Genomic DNA, 20,194 nt, shown 5'->3' on the forward strand with positions numbered 1-20,194 from the left:
TGGTTGGACTGTCCATGTCCTCCCCAAATGTGTGAGTTGAAACCCTAATGTCCAGCACCACAGTGACTGGGAAGTGGGGCCCTCGGGAGGTGCTAGGTGATGGGGTGGAACCCACGTGCATGGGATTAGTGCCCTTATAAGGGGGGCCACAGAGGGTCCCTGGCCCGGTCAATCATGTGAAGATGCAATGAGAAGCCTGGGACCCCAACAGGGCCCTCCCCCAGTCATGCTGGCACCCTGATCTTGGAATTCCAGAACCGCAAGAAATAAATGTCTGTTGTTTATAAGCCACCAGCGTGTGCAGTGTAACTGCAGCCCAAACAGACTGACAGAGGGATGCGAGCTGAGCTCTGACACGCCACCTTCGGGTCACCTCGGGACACCCACGTGAGGGTCCAGAGGCTCCCTGGAGCTGGAGGCTGGTGTTCAGGGAAGCTTTAGAGGTGACGGACTGGACAGGATGTCAAAAGGGACCTGGCAAGTCAGGTCACTTGCTGAGGCCCACAGCAAAGCCCCTGACAGGTGCCAAGCCCCACACTGCCAGCAGAGCGGTGGAGCATTTCTGCAGGGCCCAGTGAGCGGCTGGGAAGCCATTACCGGAGTCCCTGAACACCACCTCCCGTCCGTGACAGAGGAGAGACCGGACTCGGGAAGAGCCATTGGAGAGCCACGGCATAGCCCCCCGCCCCTCGCTCTCAGAGAAGGGGCGGGAGGGAGGGGAAGACCTGTGTTTTCCCACAGGCCAGATGTGGGCCATGTGGGGAGGGACACGGCCCTGGAGAGTGGCCCAGGGGGCAAAGTGACACAGCACAGAGGGGAACGATGGACACCTGGGTTGAAGGTGACAGCTGCTGGAGGAAAAAACCACGATGCTTGGGGTGCTGGCCAGAGGCTGTGGTCGGAGGACCCCGGAAGGGATGCAATCCGCCATTCCCAGCAGCACCTGCAGCTGATGCACCTAAGTCAGGGAGGCAGGTCCTTCCTGTCCTGAACTGTTCCCGACAGTGCACGCCCTGCCCACTCAAGCCTTCGGGGGGACACAGCCCCGGCTGACATCGGACAGCAAGTTCGTGAGAGACCCCGAGCCAGGGCCCCCGAATCCCTGACCCACGGAAACTCTGAAAGATACCCAGTCTCTCAATTTGCCACGTTTGGGGCGGTTTTTTGGGGGCAGCAACAGACAATGAACATGTGGTTTAACCCGACAACTACAGACTCAGGACTGGGGAAGCTTCCAAGAATGCGGTTTCAAGAAGCTCCCTAGGGCTGGAGGCTTTTGAGGGCTGAAGTCAGAGGAAAGCAATGGAGTCTCGGGGAACCCTGACATTCAGCACCTCCAGGACGCACACGGCCCTGTGGGTGGCGCGGGCAACGCACACCCCGAAGATGGTGTCTGTCCTATTGTCTTGTTTGTCCTGAGATGTGACTGACATATACATGGTCAGTTACAGGTGTGTACCGTGTTGACTTGATACATTTGTAGACGGCCACATGGTTCACTACTGCACACAATTCTCATTTCCCTCTTCGTGGGGAGGGCGCTTCAGGTCTAGTCTGTCGGCCCCTTGGAAGTATGTAACAGTGTTGCTGACTATAATCGCTCTGCTGCGCATTAATCGGATCTCCCAAACGGACTCATCTCCTAGTTGCCAACTGTTTCATTATAACCATGGAAGCTGTCTTTGAAGAATCTAGGAAATGGTCCTGGACATTGGTCTCTAAGCATCCCCGAAACACACTAGAACTACGTGTAGCCAAGCCAGCCAGTCACGCTTCCGCCTAAGCTGGCAGTGCCGCCGAGTCACAGCACCTAAGAGCCAGCCCGCCATCACCGGGTGCTGGGGGTCGGGTTCAGGCCACGCCGCCTCTCCGCTGCTCACCAGCTACCGAGGACCTGAACTGCAGTCCCCTCCTGGGCCTCTGAGAAGTCTGCTCTGGGGGCTCACAGAGGAAAAGCGTGGGTACAGAATAAACAGAACAAACAAATGATGGAGCAAAGGCATTTTCAAAATGTTAGGTCTGCCTATACCCATGGAAATAAGTAAATTTAAAAAGAAAAAAAGAAAAAGCACTCGGCATGAAATTTTTATTAACGAAAAGTCTGTTTCTCCGCAGCAGGCATGTTTCGCGTCCGTGTGAAGAAGCACCGAGGTCTGAGCTCTCCCAGGCGGACCACGCCGCGCCGCCCCCCACCCCCCTGCCCCCCGCCGTGAGGCTTGTGGGAAAGGACCGCCTGGCCCGCTGCAGGAACAGGCAAACATGAGAGGCCGGAGCACAGTGAGGGATGGAGAGAATTTAGCAGCAAGTTTTCCCAAAGAGCAGAGGTGGGGGCCCACCCCTAAGTCCTGCCTCTCCAGAAAGGGACCAGACCACGAGCCTCACGGAGCGGAAAGCCTGCCGTCCAGGCAGCCTCGCTGTCCCACCGTACCCGTCTGCCTGTGACACGCCGGACGCAGTCTTAGCGTCGCTCCGGCACGACGCTAAGGAAGAGGGCTGCCCGAGGAGCTTGCCAGGCGAGGATCCTGGCACCAGTGACAACCTGTGGGTGCTTTCCCCACACCAAGCGATTCTCCGACGCCAACTGGGTGTCCCACATCCACTCAGTTCTGACACTGTCTAGCTGGTGATAGCGTCGCATCCCACAGGTCAAGGGCTCAGTCCCACCAGATGCACCCCGCACTCCACTTCAGGTGGCAACTGCGAGTCCAGGCTGTCACCTGTGCTTCTGACCAACTAGCTATAGTTAGAAGGTTCCAGTGACCCCCTCCTCGGGTTCAATGAATTCGCTAGAGCAACTCCCAGCACTCAGAGAAACGTTTCACTTGCTGTGTCACTGGTTTATTTAACAGGATACAACTCAGGAACACCCCGTTGAAAGACCATGCCATAGGGCATGGGCATGGTATGGGGGAAGGGCACAGAGCTGCCTCCTCCCCGCACCCCCCCCCACCCTCACCCATAGGACAGCACCCTCCCGGCACCTCCTCGAGTTCACCAACCCAGCAGCTCTCCAAACAGCATCCGGTGATTGAGTAAATCTGTGGCCACCGGCAGTGGATTCAACCTCCAGCCTCTCCCCTCCCTGGAGGTCGGGGGTGGGGCTCAGCTCCCGGAGGCCCCGCCTCCTGCACCGCCACGCTGGGCATCAGGATCTCAACTCAACGAAGGCATTTAGGGGGACGCAGACATCCAGACCACTGCCCTGGGTGAGTGAACAAATGAGTCCCACCCTCCTGAGCCCCCGTCTTATTCCCTGTAAGATCTGGCTATCACCTTGAAGGATAAATGTGAAGGATCGAGAAAGACTCCCTAAATAGTTACACAGAATTACCAGAGGACAGAGCGACGCACTCCGAGGACATATGCAAAAGCACTGAGAACAGGGGTTCAAGGACTTGCACGCCAGTGTGCACAGCAGCGCCGTTCACAACCCCCGACGGCGGAAGCAGCCCCCAGGTCCACCCCCAGATGGATGGACGGATAAACGCGCCGTCGCCGGTGCAGACAGCAGGGCGGTGTTCAGCCATAAAAAGCAGGGAAGTCCTCAGAGCTGCTACACCCCGGAGGAGCCTCAAAACCCTGCCAAGGGAACGAAGCCAGGCACGGAAGGCCCCGTCAGGCGTGCCTCTATTCACATACCACATCCATATTCATGGGGACAGAAAGTAGGTTGGAGGTTGCCAGGGGGTGGGGCAGGGGGCAGGGGGTAGGGGCGGTGCCTGCTCCAGGGTGCGGGGTTTCACTTTGGGGCGATGAACACATTTTGGAACTAGACAGAGCTGGTGGTGACAGAACATCATGAACATACTGAATGGCACTGGATTTTTCACTTTAAAATGGTTAATTTTTTGTTATGTGAATTTGATCTCAATAAAAATTTTTTAAAAAGAAATCAAAGACGACACGTGGAAAAGGTCTTTTTAAACAGTGGCCAGCTGGTGACCACGGTTCTGGGCTTAGTTCTGCCACTTTCTGGCAACGAGGATGGTAAGTCGGCCCGGCTTCCTGATCCGTAAAACGAAGGGTGGGACCCCCAGTCCCCAGTCAGGACAGCCCGTTCCAGTGGCGCTGCGTCTGAATGCACAGGGCCAGCCCGCCACCCGGACCGACGCGCCCACGGGAGAGCCGGGCCATCCCTGTGCTGAGAAAACCCACCGCAGGCCGAGTCCGCCCGCTTCCGAACACCCCCGGCTGAAGGCCGCCCCCCGCCCCCCGGCGGCCCAGGGTTCCAGCACGTTCATCTGCAACTGCGCACACGCTGCACTGCGACCACAGGAGGCGGCACAGCCCAGGACGCGCATGTATTAGGCAGATAAACGCCAAATAATCACGAGCGGCTCTCCCGCACGCTTGGCCACCGCACGGGAAAAAGACACCTTGGCAGAGTGCACGGGCTTCTGCGAACACCACGAAAGGGGGTTAAGGCAGTTTAATGCGAGGCTGCGAAAACTACACCTGTGACAGAACAGTCATTCACGTGTCCCCGACGCCAACGAATCTCTGGACCGGTCTGGCCGACATACATGGTCGGGGACACACGGGCAGTCTCCAAAGCACTCCCACGGGACGCGGACACAGAGGGGGTGCACAGAGACCCCCGCGCTCAGACGGGCAGCGCGAACGGAGGGCGCTGCTACCTGCAGGCCTCCACCCACACGTTTTTATTCCACACGCACACTTGACACTGCCTCAGGGGAGCGAATGCACATCAGGCGAGAGAAAAACCGGCCTCAGGGTCTGTACCACAGTCAGGGTTACCGAAGACACAGGGCCAGGCGCGGCCACTCAGGGACACGGCGGCTTCCGCGGCCGCCCCGGCACAGGCACGGGCACCGAGCTCAGAAATACGCAGGGGTGAGTTCCGTCCGTCCCTCCGTCGTCACCACCTGGATTAGGCTCCCGGAGCTGGGTCGGTTTTTCTCTATGATCCAGTCGTGGAAGGTTCTGGAACAAACAAGACAAGCTTTACGTTTTAAAACAAAAATCTGGCACACGCTTGTAGTCATACCCACGGCTTGGGAGGGTGGAGCCACTGAGAAAAGCCGCTAGGGCATCCCACACTTGGCGCCAGGCGGCGCCGGCCCAGTGACCTCAGCCCTGGACTCCTTCCAGCTTCTGAGTGGCGAGACTTGAACTTCCACCTTTGTACTCTTCTGCATTGTTGGAATACTTCATAACACAGTGGTATGATCTTAAGTAATTTTTGAAGGCTTTAGTTAGTTCATTCTAAAAGATAAATATGTGCAAAATATTTCATGCTTTGTTATATGACCTTCCCAGACATTTGAGAGAAAGAAGAAACTCATTCTCTCCCTCTGGCAAATATTTATGGAACACCCACAGCTGTGTCAGGCAATGGGAAATGAAATACAAAAAACAGACTACTATAATCAAATACATTAAATACTAAATAGGAGCGCTTAGTAACTAACTCTGTGTGGGGAGAGGCAGCTGACCTGCCTGAAGGAGTTGAGAAGACCGTCTGGAAGAAGACAAGGAGTAAGAAAAGGCTTAAGAAACTCGCGCGGTTGAACAAGTAGCCGGTAACTGTTAAAACGTCGCCTTTGGGTGTCAGTGCACCATCCCCTTAACAATCCCCGGCCGGGACCTGGGCCCTCTCTAATGGAAAGCACTCAGGAGGTCCCAGGACATTCCTCAGAGCCCACGTGTAGCTCCTGGCCCAGAACTGACATGTAGCTGCCAAGTCTTCCCAGTCCCTCTCCAAGGGCTGCACGAGCCGAGGGGATGTCACACAGGCTCAAACAGCAAAGCGTGGCTACAGCCCCCTGAAGGACCGCAGAGCTGGGGGACGGCTCTATCAGCCCACCGATGCCCCTCTCTGGGGGAGTCCCACTGGTGGACCCTGTACACTCAGAGGCCGCGGACTCCTGAGACCACCACCGTATCGATAAGCCGGGAGGACACGGGCGTGGCCTCAAGCCCTTCAGGGCAGAGAAAGGGGGCTGGGAGCTGCGTGCTCACTGACGTGAGACCGTGACACTCACTCGACCAGGAACTCCAAGGGTGTCCAGGAGCTGAAGTCGGCCTCGGGCATCGACTTCCTGTTCATCGGGGTGTCCAGCGTGACCCTGCAGAGCAGAGGTGAGCTGGTCATTTGCATCTGCCTGTGTCACGACAGCTGCCCACCTCCCCGCGCCGGGAAAAGGAGCCTCCTGCACCAGGGCGGGGGCGTTTCCATGGAGAGATCACCCGGGACGACCAGAGAGAGGCCAGGAAGCCCTGGCAGGCACAGGGGCCACAGGCAAGCTGTGCTTGGTGAGAGGCTTTGTAACTCGCCCCTGAGGCGGACGGGAACAAATGGAAAAGCCACATCTTGCTTTAAAAAAAAAAAAGCAGTCTTTAATGAAGGAAACAAGATGTCTTCATTCACTCCCTACAAGGTGGCAGACTCATTTCTGAGGATTTCTGAAGTGTGAGAACACCATGCCTTTAACATGGGGGAAAAGACAGCCTCCTTCTTCGTTTTGTGGCTGTTTTCTTTTTTTCTTTTTTTTTAAAGACAGTTCTTATCCTCAGTATTCACAGACTTTTTTTTAAAGATTTTATTTATTTATTTTTTAGAGAGGGAAGGGAGAGAGATAGAGAGAGAGAGAGAAACATCAATATGCGGCTGCTGGGGTCATGGCCTGCAACCCAGGCATGTGCCCTGACTGGGAATCGAACCTGTGACACTTTGGTTCGCAGCCCGTGCTCAATCCACTGAGCTACGCCAGCCAGGCGTTTTGTGGCTGTTTTCCATGAGATCTTAGGGTTTTCACTGAGCATACAGAACATGCAAGTTTCCCAGGAACCTCCAGACCTCGGGAACCACCCAGAACAGCTGTGGGACCGGCATATGTGTGAAAGGGACCCGATAGTCCAGGCCCCCGGCCGTCCCAACAGCTCCTTCACGGGGCGACAGGCGACAGGTAAGCCAGATGGTGCTTGTCCAGCCAAAGGGAGCCCCTGCCTCCAGGCTGCTGCCTCCCCTGGTTCCGCTGAGGGGACCTTCGTCCTGATCAGGAGCAGAACCGTCTCCCCCAGCGTCCCATATTCTCCCTCAGGCTCATTCCCACCTGCCCCACAAGGACCAACTACAGCCCCCTCCCACAGTGACCCTACCATGATGTGAGAGGAGAGTGACCAATATTAAAGAAAAACGTGCAGACTATCTTCAATTAGGAGGAAGGGCAGTGGGGGTGGATGAATGTCAAAAAAGGAAACAAGAAAGAGGCAGGACAGGCAGACCCCTCCATCAGCCAGTCCACCGCCCCGGCCCGCCCAGGCTCGCCCAACTCCTGAAGGAGGCTCTCCGGGACCAGGGGTGACTATGCGGTGCACCGGGTCCCTGGGGGAGAGGGCCCCGGGCAGAGGTGGCTGAAGAGCCCCCAGGCACTTACGGCAGCACCGCGATGGCCGCAGACCTGGGCGGCATGCCGCTGCTCTTCCCCGCGAGGCTCTGGCAGAGCTGATGGACCGCGCCCTTGGCCATGCCGTAGCCGATCATCCCTGGGGAAGGGGGGAAACCGTTCCGTGACCGCTGCCCACCGCCGGTGCGTCCAAAGACCCCCACGCCAGGGTCCAAAGGAGGCCGGAAGAAGGACGGACATCGGTGGAGAGCGGGGAAGGGATGTAACACGTCAAGTGCGTCTACTGTCACCTCGCACTTAACATTTATGTAAAAAAGCCACGAAGTTGACCCTGTTTTTACTTTTATTGTTGAGAGAAGCAAAGCTGGGACAGGGTGAATGACATGCCCAAGCTCACGCACGCACACTTGCACCGAGGCCGACCCAGAGGCAAAGGCCAGGCAAGAGCTGGGTTCCGAACCCCTGGATCGTTCACTGCCTGGGAGCAAAATCCAGCTGTCATTTGGAGTCAGGCTGCACAGGTTCAAATCCCAAGTCTTCCACTTGCCACTAAAGAAATCCTGAGCAAGTTCTCGTTGCCCTTCCAACCCTCAGTTACCCCATCTGTAAAGTGGGTATGGAGTGCCTAATTCTGGGCTCAGCGCAGGGTAGGAGTCACTCAGTAAATGTTTCCCATCATATTCACAGAAGCGGTGTGCCCCAGAGTCCGACTCCCTGTGTAAAGAGCAGATCTGAGCGGTTCTGACAAATGTACACAACGCTGCCCCCTAGTCTTCCTCTGCTCCGCTGGTCGGTGAACGTTTGCGGACCGACGCAAGGCGTGCGTCTCATCGGGACAGGCTTCCGCCCGCTCCGCAGACAGGTGGCGGCAACAGGGTCTCTCCGCCCTAGAGCCCCCCACGGACCCCAGCGGCAGAGGCTCACTGCACGCCACTGCCTGTCACGGCAGCAGAGATGGGTTAATTGCTGTAAACGCCCCTCCTCCTGCACAAAACTCCTCCCAGAAGGCGGCAGCCTCTTTGAAAACACCCAGGACACTTGCTCGTTAAAGTACAACAGCTGACTAGGCATCGCAGTCCAGAGAGAGGCGGGGATCACACCCCAGGCACGGAACCAATCGCTAAACTGCTCCCACTGCAACCCTGGACTGCAAGGGCGGTCAAGGTCTCCAACAGTTACTCAGAAGCACAAGCAGAGTATTTCACCATCCCAGCTTCTCTGTTTGATCAGGGGCGGGGCCCACGGTGTCGAAAAGAATGAGGGCACCTGAATCCGTGCATCCCGTTCGTCCTGCCCCGCCCCCGCATAGCAACACGAGGGGGTGGGGAGGGGGGTGGGGGCGCGAGAAGGTGTCTGATGAAGAGGGGCGCAAGCAACCAGCAACCCTGAGGGTTTAATTCCACCGAATTCTAAACATGCAGGTGCAGGCATGGAGATAATTTGGAAAAAAAATTTTTTAAGTATTTTGTAAGAAGATAAACACTTTATTTCCATATCAAGGTAGTCCCTCAAAACTGATTTCCAAACCCAGCAAAACAAAAGTGATCACGCTCATTTTAATCCAGTGTATCCGCCATTAGATAATCTTCAGACACAACTTTGGAAATAAGAAGGTGGGGGTTTTCTCAGTATCTTTCCAAGTGAAAAATATCTCCCCACTTTTGAACTTTTCTCCGGCTTGTAAGACTACTAACCTTCTTCACTATTTACTTTCAAATAAGTCACAGATTTCCCTGGATTCTGCTGGGGTCTGAATCCAAGTTGAAAGGTTCCATGACTCCAATAAGTTTGACAATATCAACAGTTGACAAGCGCTTAGTTAGCTAAGAACTTCAAGATGAACAGCACACTTACTAACACCTGAAGCGAGAGTAGCCAGGCAACAGCAAGCCTGGAGTCAGTAATGAGCCTGGTTCACGTTTACAGTTCACTCCCTGTCACACCTTTCTAAGCCAGTCACACCCATGAAGATGTGTTCCAGTCACAACCACCGCATAAAGGATTTTATTATTTATCCCCACTGCACAGGTGGCAAGACTAAGGCTCAGAGAGGTTAAGTAACTTACCAAATATCACACAGCAAGTGGCATAATCACAATAGAAACCCAACCTGAGTAGTCCCAGAGCCTGCAGTCTTTACCAGTAACCAAAACTACAAAGGAAGATGTTTACAAACCAAAGGGAAGTAGGAGACTGTTTCATCCTTCCAAAAAATCAGTCTTTCAAGTCCTAGGGTTTTTTCCTGTAAATGTCAAGCTATTACTCATTTCTCTGTTTACTTTCTCGTGTGTCTGCTCTCTGTCGCCTGTAATAAAAATCGGAGCTCAAGCACACTAACACCTGACATTTACACAACTTTACTGACTACAGTGGCCACGGGCTTGCAAGGTCAGATGCTCTGAGAAACGTAACAAAAAGATGAGAGGCTAGGAACTGTTGATCTGTAAGAGCCTCACAGTTCCGTGAGTTACAGTCAAACTGAAAAAGGTGCTCAAGGCCTCCAGCACACCAAGGAGGTCGAAAAACAACCCCCGCTTTTATTAAAGAAGTTTAACTTAGGTAGTGGAGGTGGACCCTTTCTGCCTTTGTACTGTACCCCCTAAGTCCCACTTAAATTCCTTGAATCCCATCTGAAAGGGAGTTTTAAGGATTGAATTGTGACCTACCCCGCAAAATTCGTATGTTGAAGTCCTAAGCCCTGCATCTCAGAATAGGACTGTATTTGGAGATGGGGTCTTTTCCGAGGTCATTAAGTTAAAATGAGGTCACGGGTGTGGGTCCCATGGTAGGATGACTGGTGTCCATATGAGAGGAGACTGGGACGCAGCCGGGCACACAGACGGGGGCAGAGGGGAGAGCGTGTGAGGACACAGGAGAAGACAGCCATCGGCAAAGCCGAGGGGACAGGCGCCAGAAACCAACTCTGCCGACACCTTGATCCTGAACTTCCAGCCTCTGGAATCAGGAGACAAACTTCTGCTGCTGAAGCTGCCCGGGGTGCTCCGCTATGGCAGCCCCGGCGGCCGGACATGGGCAGGGAAACACTGCAGAGGGAACCCGGGTCTGCACGAGCTAACGGAACAGCACGCAATCCAGAAACGGTGTGGGTCCTGGTCCAAGGTCAGATCACAACCTGCTCACTGCAAGAACCCTGGCGGGTGAGTTGACCGCGTTCGGTCAGTTTCCTCACTGGCACGTTGGAAAAGATTAACGATGACATCGACCCCAGGATCTCCCATGAGAATACACGTGAAATGACGTGACTCGTGAGAAGACTCACCCCGTGCTGGGCGCGTCGTGCACGTGAATACCGCCAATGCTCTGCAGCTACTCCTCGAGGCAGAGGCTACTCTCTCACCAGTTACAATGAAAGAAACTACAGCAGAAATTTGGCCACGTAGATACATGATTTGTTCAAGGATGAAGAATCCACCCCTCCTAGTTTCTCGGTAACAGCCGCCAAGCTGCTCCCCCAGGACACGTGAACACAGTGTGAGGATGGTAATGCATGTTTATCGAATAATCCACATGTACTACAACAACACTCGTTCCCTGAGTGGGTCACGGATACACAGACCACATCGGGGGAGGGGTGCCGGATTACAGCACTCCTTAACACAAGGGCAATGCAAGTAGAAGAATCAGGAGTCCCTCTCCGAAGAAGATTCAGGCCTAAAGGGAGCGGAATCCACCACACAGAGTCCCTCAGAGGGCACAGGGCCCCCACGTTCCTGGTTCCATGGAAGTGCCCAGCGGCCCCGGTGAGCAAGTCCCAGCACCCCCATCCCACAGCTGGGGAAACGAAGGCTTACCGGGGGTCCCGTCCAGCGCGGCCTTGGCCCCCGCCAAGGTCAGCAGGCCTCCTTCCTTGAGGTGCTTGGTGGCCAGGTGGCTGGAGATGGTGGACGTCCACATGCTCTGCTTCCACATCAGGTCACAGTTTTTGAAGAGAGCTGGGAGAAAGAGCAGCGGGCCGGCTCAGCACGTGCAGGGAGCCCGCTGAAAGGCGAGCCCGGCCCAGGGCGCTGACGTCCACAGCAGCACCAGCGCCCCCTCCCCCAGTCTCTGCCCATAAGACCTAGGACGAACAGCGCAGGGCTCTGTGGGCAAAGACGCAGGTTCGAATCCAGGCCAGCCGATCCCTGGAGTCTCAGCTTCCTCACTATAAACTGGTAACAGGGAAGCCATATAAATGAGGACGGTGAACAGACACCTGGGACTGGCTTTAATTCAAAGGCTGCTCTGCTTTACGAAGGGCATCAGATTTGTAATAAGAAGGTGTATGTCTACGGCAGGTTTTCCCCGTGATAAAAGCTGAGGGACCACAACCACGCGGACATAAAAAGGGCTTTTATAGAGCTACATTTTTTTTACAGCTGGAAGTTCAATGCGGGCTTTAAAGACCCTGTAAAGGAAAGCTGGAATGACAACCATTTCACACCTATTCTAACTCTCTGGCCTTGCTAACAACGTGAGGAGAAATACAGGGTAACACCTGTACCTTTGGCGGCTGAGCAGTGGTCCCCTCCCCCCTTACACAGCACAAAGAACCCAGTGCCGCTGTGCCCATGACCCAGAAAGAAAGGCCCCCCGATAGACTAGGAGGGGGTCCTCCCTCGGTGATAACCAAGGCATTGCATTTCCCTGCTAAAAAGGACCAGAAAACAATGGACCCACATTTATCGTTTCTTGTTCCCAAAGTATACAAGAGGCCATCAGGGTGTTTGGCCAACCTGATCACCCCACAAAACACCAGTTTCACGTTCAAGTGTGGTTGGTTCACAGAAAATCGATTCCTTTTTATATAGCTTTGACTAATAAATGTAGAGGAAATGACAGAATCGGAAAACTACCATCTTCCAACCCCCTTGGAATAAGTGATTCAGGCAGGGATTAGCAATGGATGCTTAAAAGCCTTAGGTTTTAAAATTTTGGATTCTCAAGGTGTTAAAAAGGGGGTGTTCACACACAATGCCAAAGCACCTTCCCACAGATCGCTTACCCATTGCAGACAGAAAAATGGCCCTTTGCAATGGAAGCCTCTCAGCTCCCACCTCAGCCAGGCATCAAATCTGGCATCGCTCTGGCTGGGCAGGGCCATCCGACATGGTGAGAGTCCCACTGGGGTCAGTGGGGGTGCGCATCACTCAGGAAGAGTTCTTCTCCCCTCCAAAACATTAAACCTGAATCTAAGGAAGTCCCTGGACCTAAATCCTAGGTCACAGGAAACACTAGGGATAGAGGAACAAGGTGAATGACACACCTTAAGGGAAGAGGGAGACACATTCATATGTAGGACAATTCTCTATGAAAACTGCCCCCACTCACGGAGTCTGTCAGAGGAAACACAAATTCTGGATGAAGCCACTAAAAATAACAACAAAATGAGGCATAGACCATGACTGGAATATGTTTAGGGGGGAAAAAAGCCACCTATAAAAGACATGGAATACGTCGGGGAAATTGAATATGAGTTGGGTATTATCAATCTTATAGAATTTCTGTTAGTTTTCTTCGGCAGGATAATGGTACTAGGATAATGTAGGAAAAGGAGTTTATCCTTTGGGGATGCATGCTGAAATCGGTCAAGTGTCCACTTACTGGAAAGAGCTTAAAAAATACACGCACAGAGGTGCACCCACGCAAGAAAGCCAGAGAGCGCAGGGACAGCCACTGCTGGTGATTACTGCGTCTATTACAGACGGAGGAAAGGGGGGGTGGGGTGACGGGTGTTTGCTGGACTCTTCTTCCGGCTTTGCTGCGCGGTTGGAAACATCCGTAGTGAAAACTTGGAAAATGTACTCAGCGTTCGTGAAGGCTCGATGTTGAGTCCTTCTGACCCGCGGAACGATCTCTCCCTTTCACACACATGCCCCAGTTCCCAGTAATAAGCCCTGTAAGACCCAGGCGGGAATATGCGGATCTCGTTCTGCCTCTCAAGTTTAAACTCAAGGTCCCCCGCCCCTGAGTCCCTTCGTGGGGAGCGTTTTCTTCGTCTGTAAAATGGGGTGTGCGTTTCCACCTCGCAGAGCTACGGCGAACACTGGGAGACACGCAGGAGGACGGCTGGCCTGGCGCGCATCACGGACCCATCCCGGCCCCCGGACAAAGAGCAGAGCGGGGTGAATGATTAACTCGGAAAAGGACTCACACTTGGACTTGGCATTGCCCCCGGCCCATCCTCCAGCCACACAAAGGATGGCGTCCACCTTCTCTTCACCCAAGAGTTTGCCGACCTCAGCCGTCACCTTGGACAAAAAGCAAGAAAACATGCACAAATCGTTCGGGTAAGTGTAAACGGGCTGACATAGATACTTCAGTTTATTTTTCACTTTCTTCTAAGACATTCAACAGCATCTGTCAATTAACACTTGGAAAACCAGATGTACGGTAACCATTTTGGATAGTGAAGCCCACCTACATTCCCATGTGAGTCTTATAAAGCAATCCAGAATCTTCTTTCGAGCATTCTAAACGGTGGGGCCATGAGCATCCTTGGAAGGACACAATTCTTTTTTTTTTTAACTAGAAAAAGGCTTAAAATGTCACCTAGAGCATCAATGCCTGCAGCTAACCTTCTGGCATATACCTCTGCAGACTTTTCTTTGCAAGTCACAGATTCATAATTTGAGATACTTCTTCTCTTCCCCAATACAAAAAAAAAAAATCCCTTTATCTGAAACCCTAAAAGAAAATGCCAGAGAGAAATTATTTTTTAAAGCAAAAAAAAAAAAAAAAAAAGATACGGTCAATGGCAAAATGTTAAGTCACTACTGAGTGCATGCGGGTGCATTTTATTTATCTATTTCTGCTTGACTGAAATAGTTGAAGTGTTGAAAATATTTACACAGAAGTCGGGCGAGAGGCAATGCTGACCATCAGCCACCACCCTTTTCCCCATTTCTCAGGGCAGGCCGAGGTGAGGCCTCCCGCTGCTTCCTTCCGTCAGGCTTCTGAAGACTCCTCGCAAGAAAGTGTATCTGCCTCAACAGGAACATGGTGGGCCCTGCCCTCAGGCCCTCTGATCACTCTTTCAAAGGCAACGCTTTGGCAGTAAAAACCAGCCTTTCGTCTCTCTCCCTACACCCCACACCCAAAGCTTTCCTCTTAAGAAATTCCTGAAGTTCCCTTGGCCTCTGCGGATGAGTCCCTCACCTAATCCTTATCCGCGGCTGACCTCCTTCCTGTCACCCTGGCTTCCTGGCTGGTCCCTCCTTTCACTCTGAAGCCCTGTGCTGTGGCCAGGAGCCCAGTGCCCGGCTGCGTCATCACCCCTGACGTCTGTGCGTTCCACGGTGTAGGAAAGCATGGCGCCGGCAGCAACGATGCATCTGTTGGACGTGTTTTTTTGTTGTTTTTCACATCGATGCATTTTTAAATTCCTCCCCCTTAAATTTCACTTTCTGCCCACGAGTTTTTCTATAGGTTTCATGCCTTCCTCACACCTGCATCTCTTCACTGTCACTAGGGAGTTCCTGCCCAGGGGGCCGATTATCCAATTATACGTGCACTGGGGCTGAATTTCCTCTTCTAGAGCTTTCAAACCTGGATGGCGTGATGCTGTCCAGAAATCCTTAACTGGGGGTGAGAGGGGAGGCGGGCGGCAGAAGACGGTGAAGAGTCTGAAAGCACGTGCATAATCAAGTCCCAGAGAGGGACCACTTCCCGCCCAGGAAAGACGGCAGAACCTGCAGCTGACGGGAGCAGGGGAGACACCGACTGCCAAGAACCACACGGCCAAGCTGCTCTCGGAGCCCAGGGCGCCCCGGCATCTGATCATTTAAGTCTGGCTTTTGTTACTTTACTCACAGGGAGCTGTTTTGCCATGAGGCAGCCTAGCCTGTGGTGAGGAGTGGACGTCCAGCCCCCACTGCCCGGCTGTGCCGCTGCCCAGCGCCTGTTTGACCTTGCGCAAATGCCAGGGCCTGTCTGTGCCTCATCTCTAAAAGGAACACGGGCCCCCAGCCATGTCCAGATGACTAGCGAGAGCAGACTAAACAGAAAACAGACTCAGGACTCGTTAACGATGTTAACAAGTTGGTAACAAGTCTCACGGTAGGAAATCCACTTCCGACTCCACCACGAGCAACCCTGCTGGGCGTGTCACCTAGTGTCTGACACTGAGTCCCCTCGGCCACGGATGGGACTGGCCACCACCCCCTGCCCGCCTGCCTCCCCGAGTGCTCGTGGACACATGGCCCATCACACCAAGGTGGCATTCCCTGGGGAATGTGGGCAGGACCCCTGGATGGAGAACCACGTAAAGCGCATACTCAGGCACCTAGGAGACCACTTAGCATCTCAGCCACTGATGCCAAGATGACACCCCCCCATCTGGCTGTTCACAGTGCTGCCTGCTGGGCGGGGGCACGACCCCGGGGCCACCAGGGGAACCGCCCCACTGACTGATACATTTATAGTTTTGTTCGACTTCTTGGTATGATGAGCCTGTCATTTTAAATAACCTGTTTTGTTCGGATCCTTGCTTTGCACTAGGGAACTCGGCGTTTTAGAATGTGTCCTAAATAAATAATCAGAGAGGAAGAGGAAGATGTTCACCATAGTGTTCTTAGTATTCTCGTTAATGGTAAATATAAAAACATTGCAAAAAAAAGTTAAATGGACAACACGTGGAAACTAAGAAAACTGTGGCCAATCCACAAAATTAAAAACTACATGTTGACACAGAGGGCTTTTTTTTTTAAAGTGATCTGGAGCAATACTAAAATTAAACTTTATTTAAATTTTTAAAAATCTGATCATAAGATATAAAATACAAGATTATCTCAACTTGCAATGCTAATAACATACAGGAACCACAGGAAACACAAGAAAATGGGCTAAAATGTGATTAGTCAGCTAACTAGAAATAGATTATGGGCAATTTATCTTCACTGTATTTTTTTTTCTACTTTCCCCATTTCCTTCACTGGGTACATCTGGCTTCCATAATCAGAGAAACGATACTTGTAAAACTGAAATCCACATTGCCTGTGGTACCTCTCCCCCTCCCCCGGGCTCCCCTCCCCCTGGCATGGTGTGGCCTTTTGTGACTTACCTGGTCAGCCTGCTCCGTGAACGAGTCGGTCATTTTAACCACGACACTGGCGCTGGCCTCTTCGTTCTCCACCACGTCGATGCTGGCCACCCACTGGAGAAGAAAACAGCTTTGGTCAAGAGACAGTACGTTGTTATTCCTTTAAGGACCCATGCCCAGGAAGGGGGCCGTGGAGCCAGAGGAGCGGCTTAAAGGAAAACCCTCGGGAGAAAGGATCTAGCCACCGACGTCTCTCGCAGTACAGGGAGGTTTGACCTGAGCCAGCCTACCCTCTCCCAGCCCAGCCCAGCCCAGCCCCGCCCAGCTCCTCATCTTCCTCATCTTCCTCTCCTTCGTGGTCACGCGGAAAGCCAAACTCTGCACTTCCAGAGAATCCCCTCCCCAACCAGGGTCTGCAAACTTTTTCCATAAAGGGCGAGAGGGGAAACCTTTGGGGCTTTGCTGGCCCTGTGGCCTCTGTGGCAACAGCTGGACCCTGATGTTGCGAGGGGACAGCAGCCACAGACCACAGGCGGGCGAGTGGGCGGGCGAGCGGGCGAGCCAAGCACGGCTCTGTTCCGACCGGACTGCGCGTGCGGAAGTAGGGATTTCAGGCAGTCTTCGTGCCACGGGCGTTATTCCTCCTCCGCCTTCTTTTCCACCATGTAACCTCGTGACACCGGTCTTAGCTCTCGGGTTGTACAAAAACAGACGGCTTGCGGGGTCTGGCCCCTGGAGGACTAGAGTTCCGCACCCCTGCCACAGGGGGGCAGCTTCGGGTTGGGGAACCTGGCAAACTGGGGTTGGAATCCTGGCTCTGCCTTCGAGTGGCTCTCTCGAGCTCAAGCTCTGCAGAGGGTCCTGCCCTGGGAAGTGGGGGTGAGCAATTAAGAGGTTGAGTGTGAGAATTAAGTGAAATAGAAGAGGCTGCAGCTGGCAGGTGGCAGGTGACACGAGGTTCTTACTCAGAGCGCTCCAGGACCCTGAAGCCTGACGTCCCCAGAGACAAAGATCTCTACAAGCGAACACAGCAACCATTCAAGAACAGTCACTTCTTCCGCAGCCAGCCCCAGCTGATACAGAGACAAAGAAGAGCTCTCAGGAGTGAGGGGGGTGGGGACAGAGTCAAAGGTCAACAACAGTCACCAGGCTCCAACACCAAGTCAAAAGTAAAGCAAAGCACCCCCATGGGGGTGGGGGATCGTGGGGGGAGCACGATGCTCAGACCTGTAACAGGCAGGTGCCAACAGGAGCACTGCATCAAAACTGTTGCGTAAAGAAATTAAATGTTTGTACAGGATCGGGTTTGGGGGAACACAGTGCCTGGCCCCCGGATGGAACTCCTGAAACGTTACAACCATCACCACCTGGCACCACCTGGCACCTACTCAAATGTCCTAGGTGCCAGAGCAGGTACATGGCAGAAGGGGGTGCTGTGTTTATAATCCCTTAGAAACCTATTCCTATACCAGATTCTGAGCCAGAAGAAAACCCTGGGACCCGCTCTCTCTGGTCCCAGGGCACTGTCACCCAGGCTGCCCTGTCGCTAGCTAAACCCTCGGGACAATGTCCAACATGGACATTGAGCAAGTGACAGGGGCAGCAGCGGGAACACAGGAAGGGTCCCCACCAGGAACGTGCAGATGCCTGCTGGGAGGCTGGGGGCAGGGCTCCTGGCCTGAGAACAACTCTGTTCCCAGCTGCTGCCTTCAGGGAGGGAATATCTGCTTTTGCAAAGGAGCTGAAAGTCTACGAAACGACGAGGCCACCAACACCGGGTCCAGTGGAGGCTAAAGGGACAGGAGTGTAGGTCAGTACTTTTATAATAAGAAGAGAGGAAACTTTCCTCTACCCTCCTGGGTTCTTCCGGCTGGTCTAATGACCAAATTAACATGAGACACACTAACAAGGGAAAAATAACCAAATCTAATTACAAACGTAACTATGAGAACCCCACATACACCAGAGGTCAGAGACGGAAAGTGAAGACGAAGTATACACGGCCCTGACCGGGGTGGCCCAGCTGGCTGAGCACCGGACTGCAAAGTGAAACGTGGCCGGTCCAGTTCCTGGCTGGGGCACATGTGACCGCGGGTCTCGATCGAGGGGCAAAACCGCTCGGGCTCTCTCACACATCGATGTTCCTCTCCCTTCCTTCCCCTCTCTCCAAAAATAAATAAATAAAATCCTTTTTAAAACATGGAATACGTATGACCTTCTGAGCTAAGGATGAGGTAAGGCACCTTGGGGTGGGGGGGGGGGGCTCAGAGGTGAGAAAGGTCATCTGAAGGCCCTAAGAAAAGCATGCGTCCCAAAGTTAGAAGTTTGTATTGCCCTATAGATGGATCCTAAAAAATATATTTCTGGTAATAACTCTTATTAGGGGCAAGGCCCCTAATTTAAATTTTTAGAGGGAGGGGGTAAAAGTTTCTCTTGAACCCATAGGGTCACTATTACCTTCAGCTCAAAATAATTCACACGCCAGAGTGGCACATCTTGGGGAGGCCTCTTCTGAACCCTTTCAATATGTAAAACATATAATTGCTAACATTTAAAAATCGTTTACCTGGAGGCAGGTAATTGACATGCTAGGACACAAATGATCTCATTTAATCCTCACAACTCGCCCAAGGGTCCCACACTCTTTATCCCCATTTTAGAGGCGAGGAAACAAGATTGGTGGAAGTTAGGCAATCAGTTCACGGTAACAGGACTGACTAGTAGCCAGAGTCAGGCAGTATAATTTCCAGATCCTTCCTTCCCATTCTCTCTCCCTGTCTCCTCAGCTGCGCTCCTCTGCCTCCTTCTGTGGAATTCTGTCCTGAATCACGCCAGACTTTCTGGGCCCAACGGAGTCGGAGGGGCGGCCCCCACCTCCCTTCTTGCAGAGCAAAGACCCCAAACCTATGGCCGGCGCGGGCACGAACTCGGAGGCAGGACTAGACATGCAGGCTTGTGCTCGTACTTGCAAGCACCCACGTGTGGGGTTCACTGGAGCCCCCCGCTTCCTCCAGACTGCTCCCCAAGGATGCACCGGAAGGGCCCCTTCACCCCAATCATCAACGTGCCTGCCCGCCGCCGCCCCGCTCCCCCAGCCGAGGCCCAGCGCCTGCAGGCCGCGAGTTGCCCCCAGCCCGCGGAGTTACCCAGTTGCGGGCCCGGAACGCCTGCACGCATCGGGAGCCCAGCGCGCCCCTGCCGCCGTACACCAGCACCCGGCGCGCCTCGCTCGCTGCGGCCGCCATCCTGCTTCTCCCGCTCGACTCCCGCGGCTCAGAGCTCCCGTAGCCCCGAGGCCACGCCCCTGAACACCCCTGAACGCCCCTACCCGGTCCCGCCAGCCAACCCAGCCAAGAGGGACCGCGGGGCGACCTCGCTCCGCGTCGCGCTCGCTGCTGCCACCTAGCGCCGGTCCACGCTGAGCGGGAAAAGGCACCAAGCGGGACGGGCGCTCTCGGCCAAGGCCCTGACCCGGCCGGCCTGCCCCTGGGGCGGGTGCAAGGGCCGAGCCCCGCTGCCTGCCACCAGCTACTGGGTACCCAGGACGTGCAGGGCGCGGGGCTACGGTGGAACCGGTGCAGAGCAGGTGTGCGAGAGCGTGGGTGGCCCCTGCCATCATCTGAGCGTCATAGAATGAGGCCGTTGGAGAGATAAGACAACATACAATTTATTTTTCCTCTAAGTAAGAGTAAAGGCCACTGCCTTGCCGCCCTGTTTAATAGCCGTGTGGCCCTAAGCATCTTCCTTAAACTGCTTTGTGGTTCAGTCTCCTCACCAGTAAGATGGG

The 20,194-nt window shown here is 53.9% G+C and overlaps 1 protein-coding gene across 1 annotated transcript; it reads right to left on the reverse strand.

Annotated features, from left to right (window-relative positions):
- Positions 1 to 3,886: 3,886 nt before the first annotated feature.
- On the reverse strand, positions 3,887 to 19,775 carry QDPR (quinoid dihydropteridine reductase). The gene is made up of 7 exons (XM_028506922.2): positions 19,554 to 19,775; positions 16,429 to 16,521; positions 13,522 to 13,618; positions 11,183 to 11,323; positions 7,401 to 7,509; positions 6,006 to 6,089; positions 3,887 to 4,944 (listed from the first exon to the last, which is right to left on the reverse strand). Exons 1-7 carry the CDS (start codon positions 19,650 to 19,652, stop codon positions 4,839 to 4,841), a joined length of 729 nt encoding a protein of 242 aa, XP_028362723.1. The 5' UTR covers positions 19,653 to 19,775; the 3' UTR covers positions 3,887 to 4,838.
- Positions 19,776 to 20,194: the final 419 nt, after the last annotated feature.

The sequence above is a fragment of the Phyllostomus discolor genome, chromosome 1, assembly GCF_004126475.2.
Source record: "Phyllostomus discolor isolate MPI-MPIP mPhyDis1 chromosome 1, mPhyDis1.pri.v3, whole genome shotgun sequence".
NCBI classification, from domain to species: Eukaryota; Metazoa; Chordata; class Mammalia; order Chiroptera; family Phyllostomidae; genus Phyllostomus; species Phyllostomus discolor.

Bases quoted from the DNA above. Each gene is read 5' to 3' on its own strand.
- QDPR (XM_028506922.2), bottom strand. From the start codon at position 19,652: ATGGCGGCCGCAGCGAGCGAGGCGCGCCGGGTGCTGGTGTACGGCGGC. The intron at 6,090-7,400 runs GTAAGTGCCTGG...TCTGCTCTGCAG, and splicing joins GCGGCCATCGCGGTGCTGCC to GGTCACGCTGGACACCCCGA. The intron at 4,945-6,005 runs GTGAGTGTCACG...TGTTTGTTCCAG, and splicing joins CCCTTGGAGTTCCTGGTCGA to AACCTTCCACGACTGGATCA.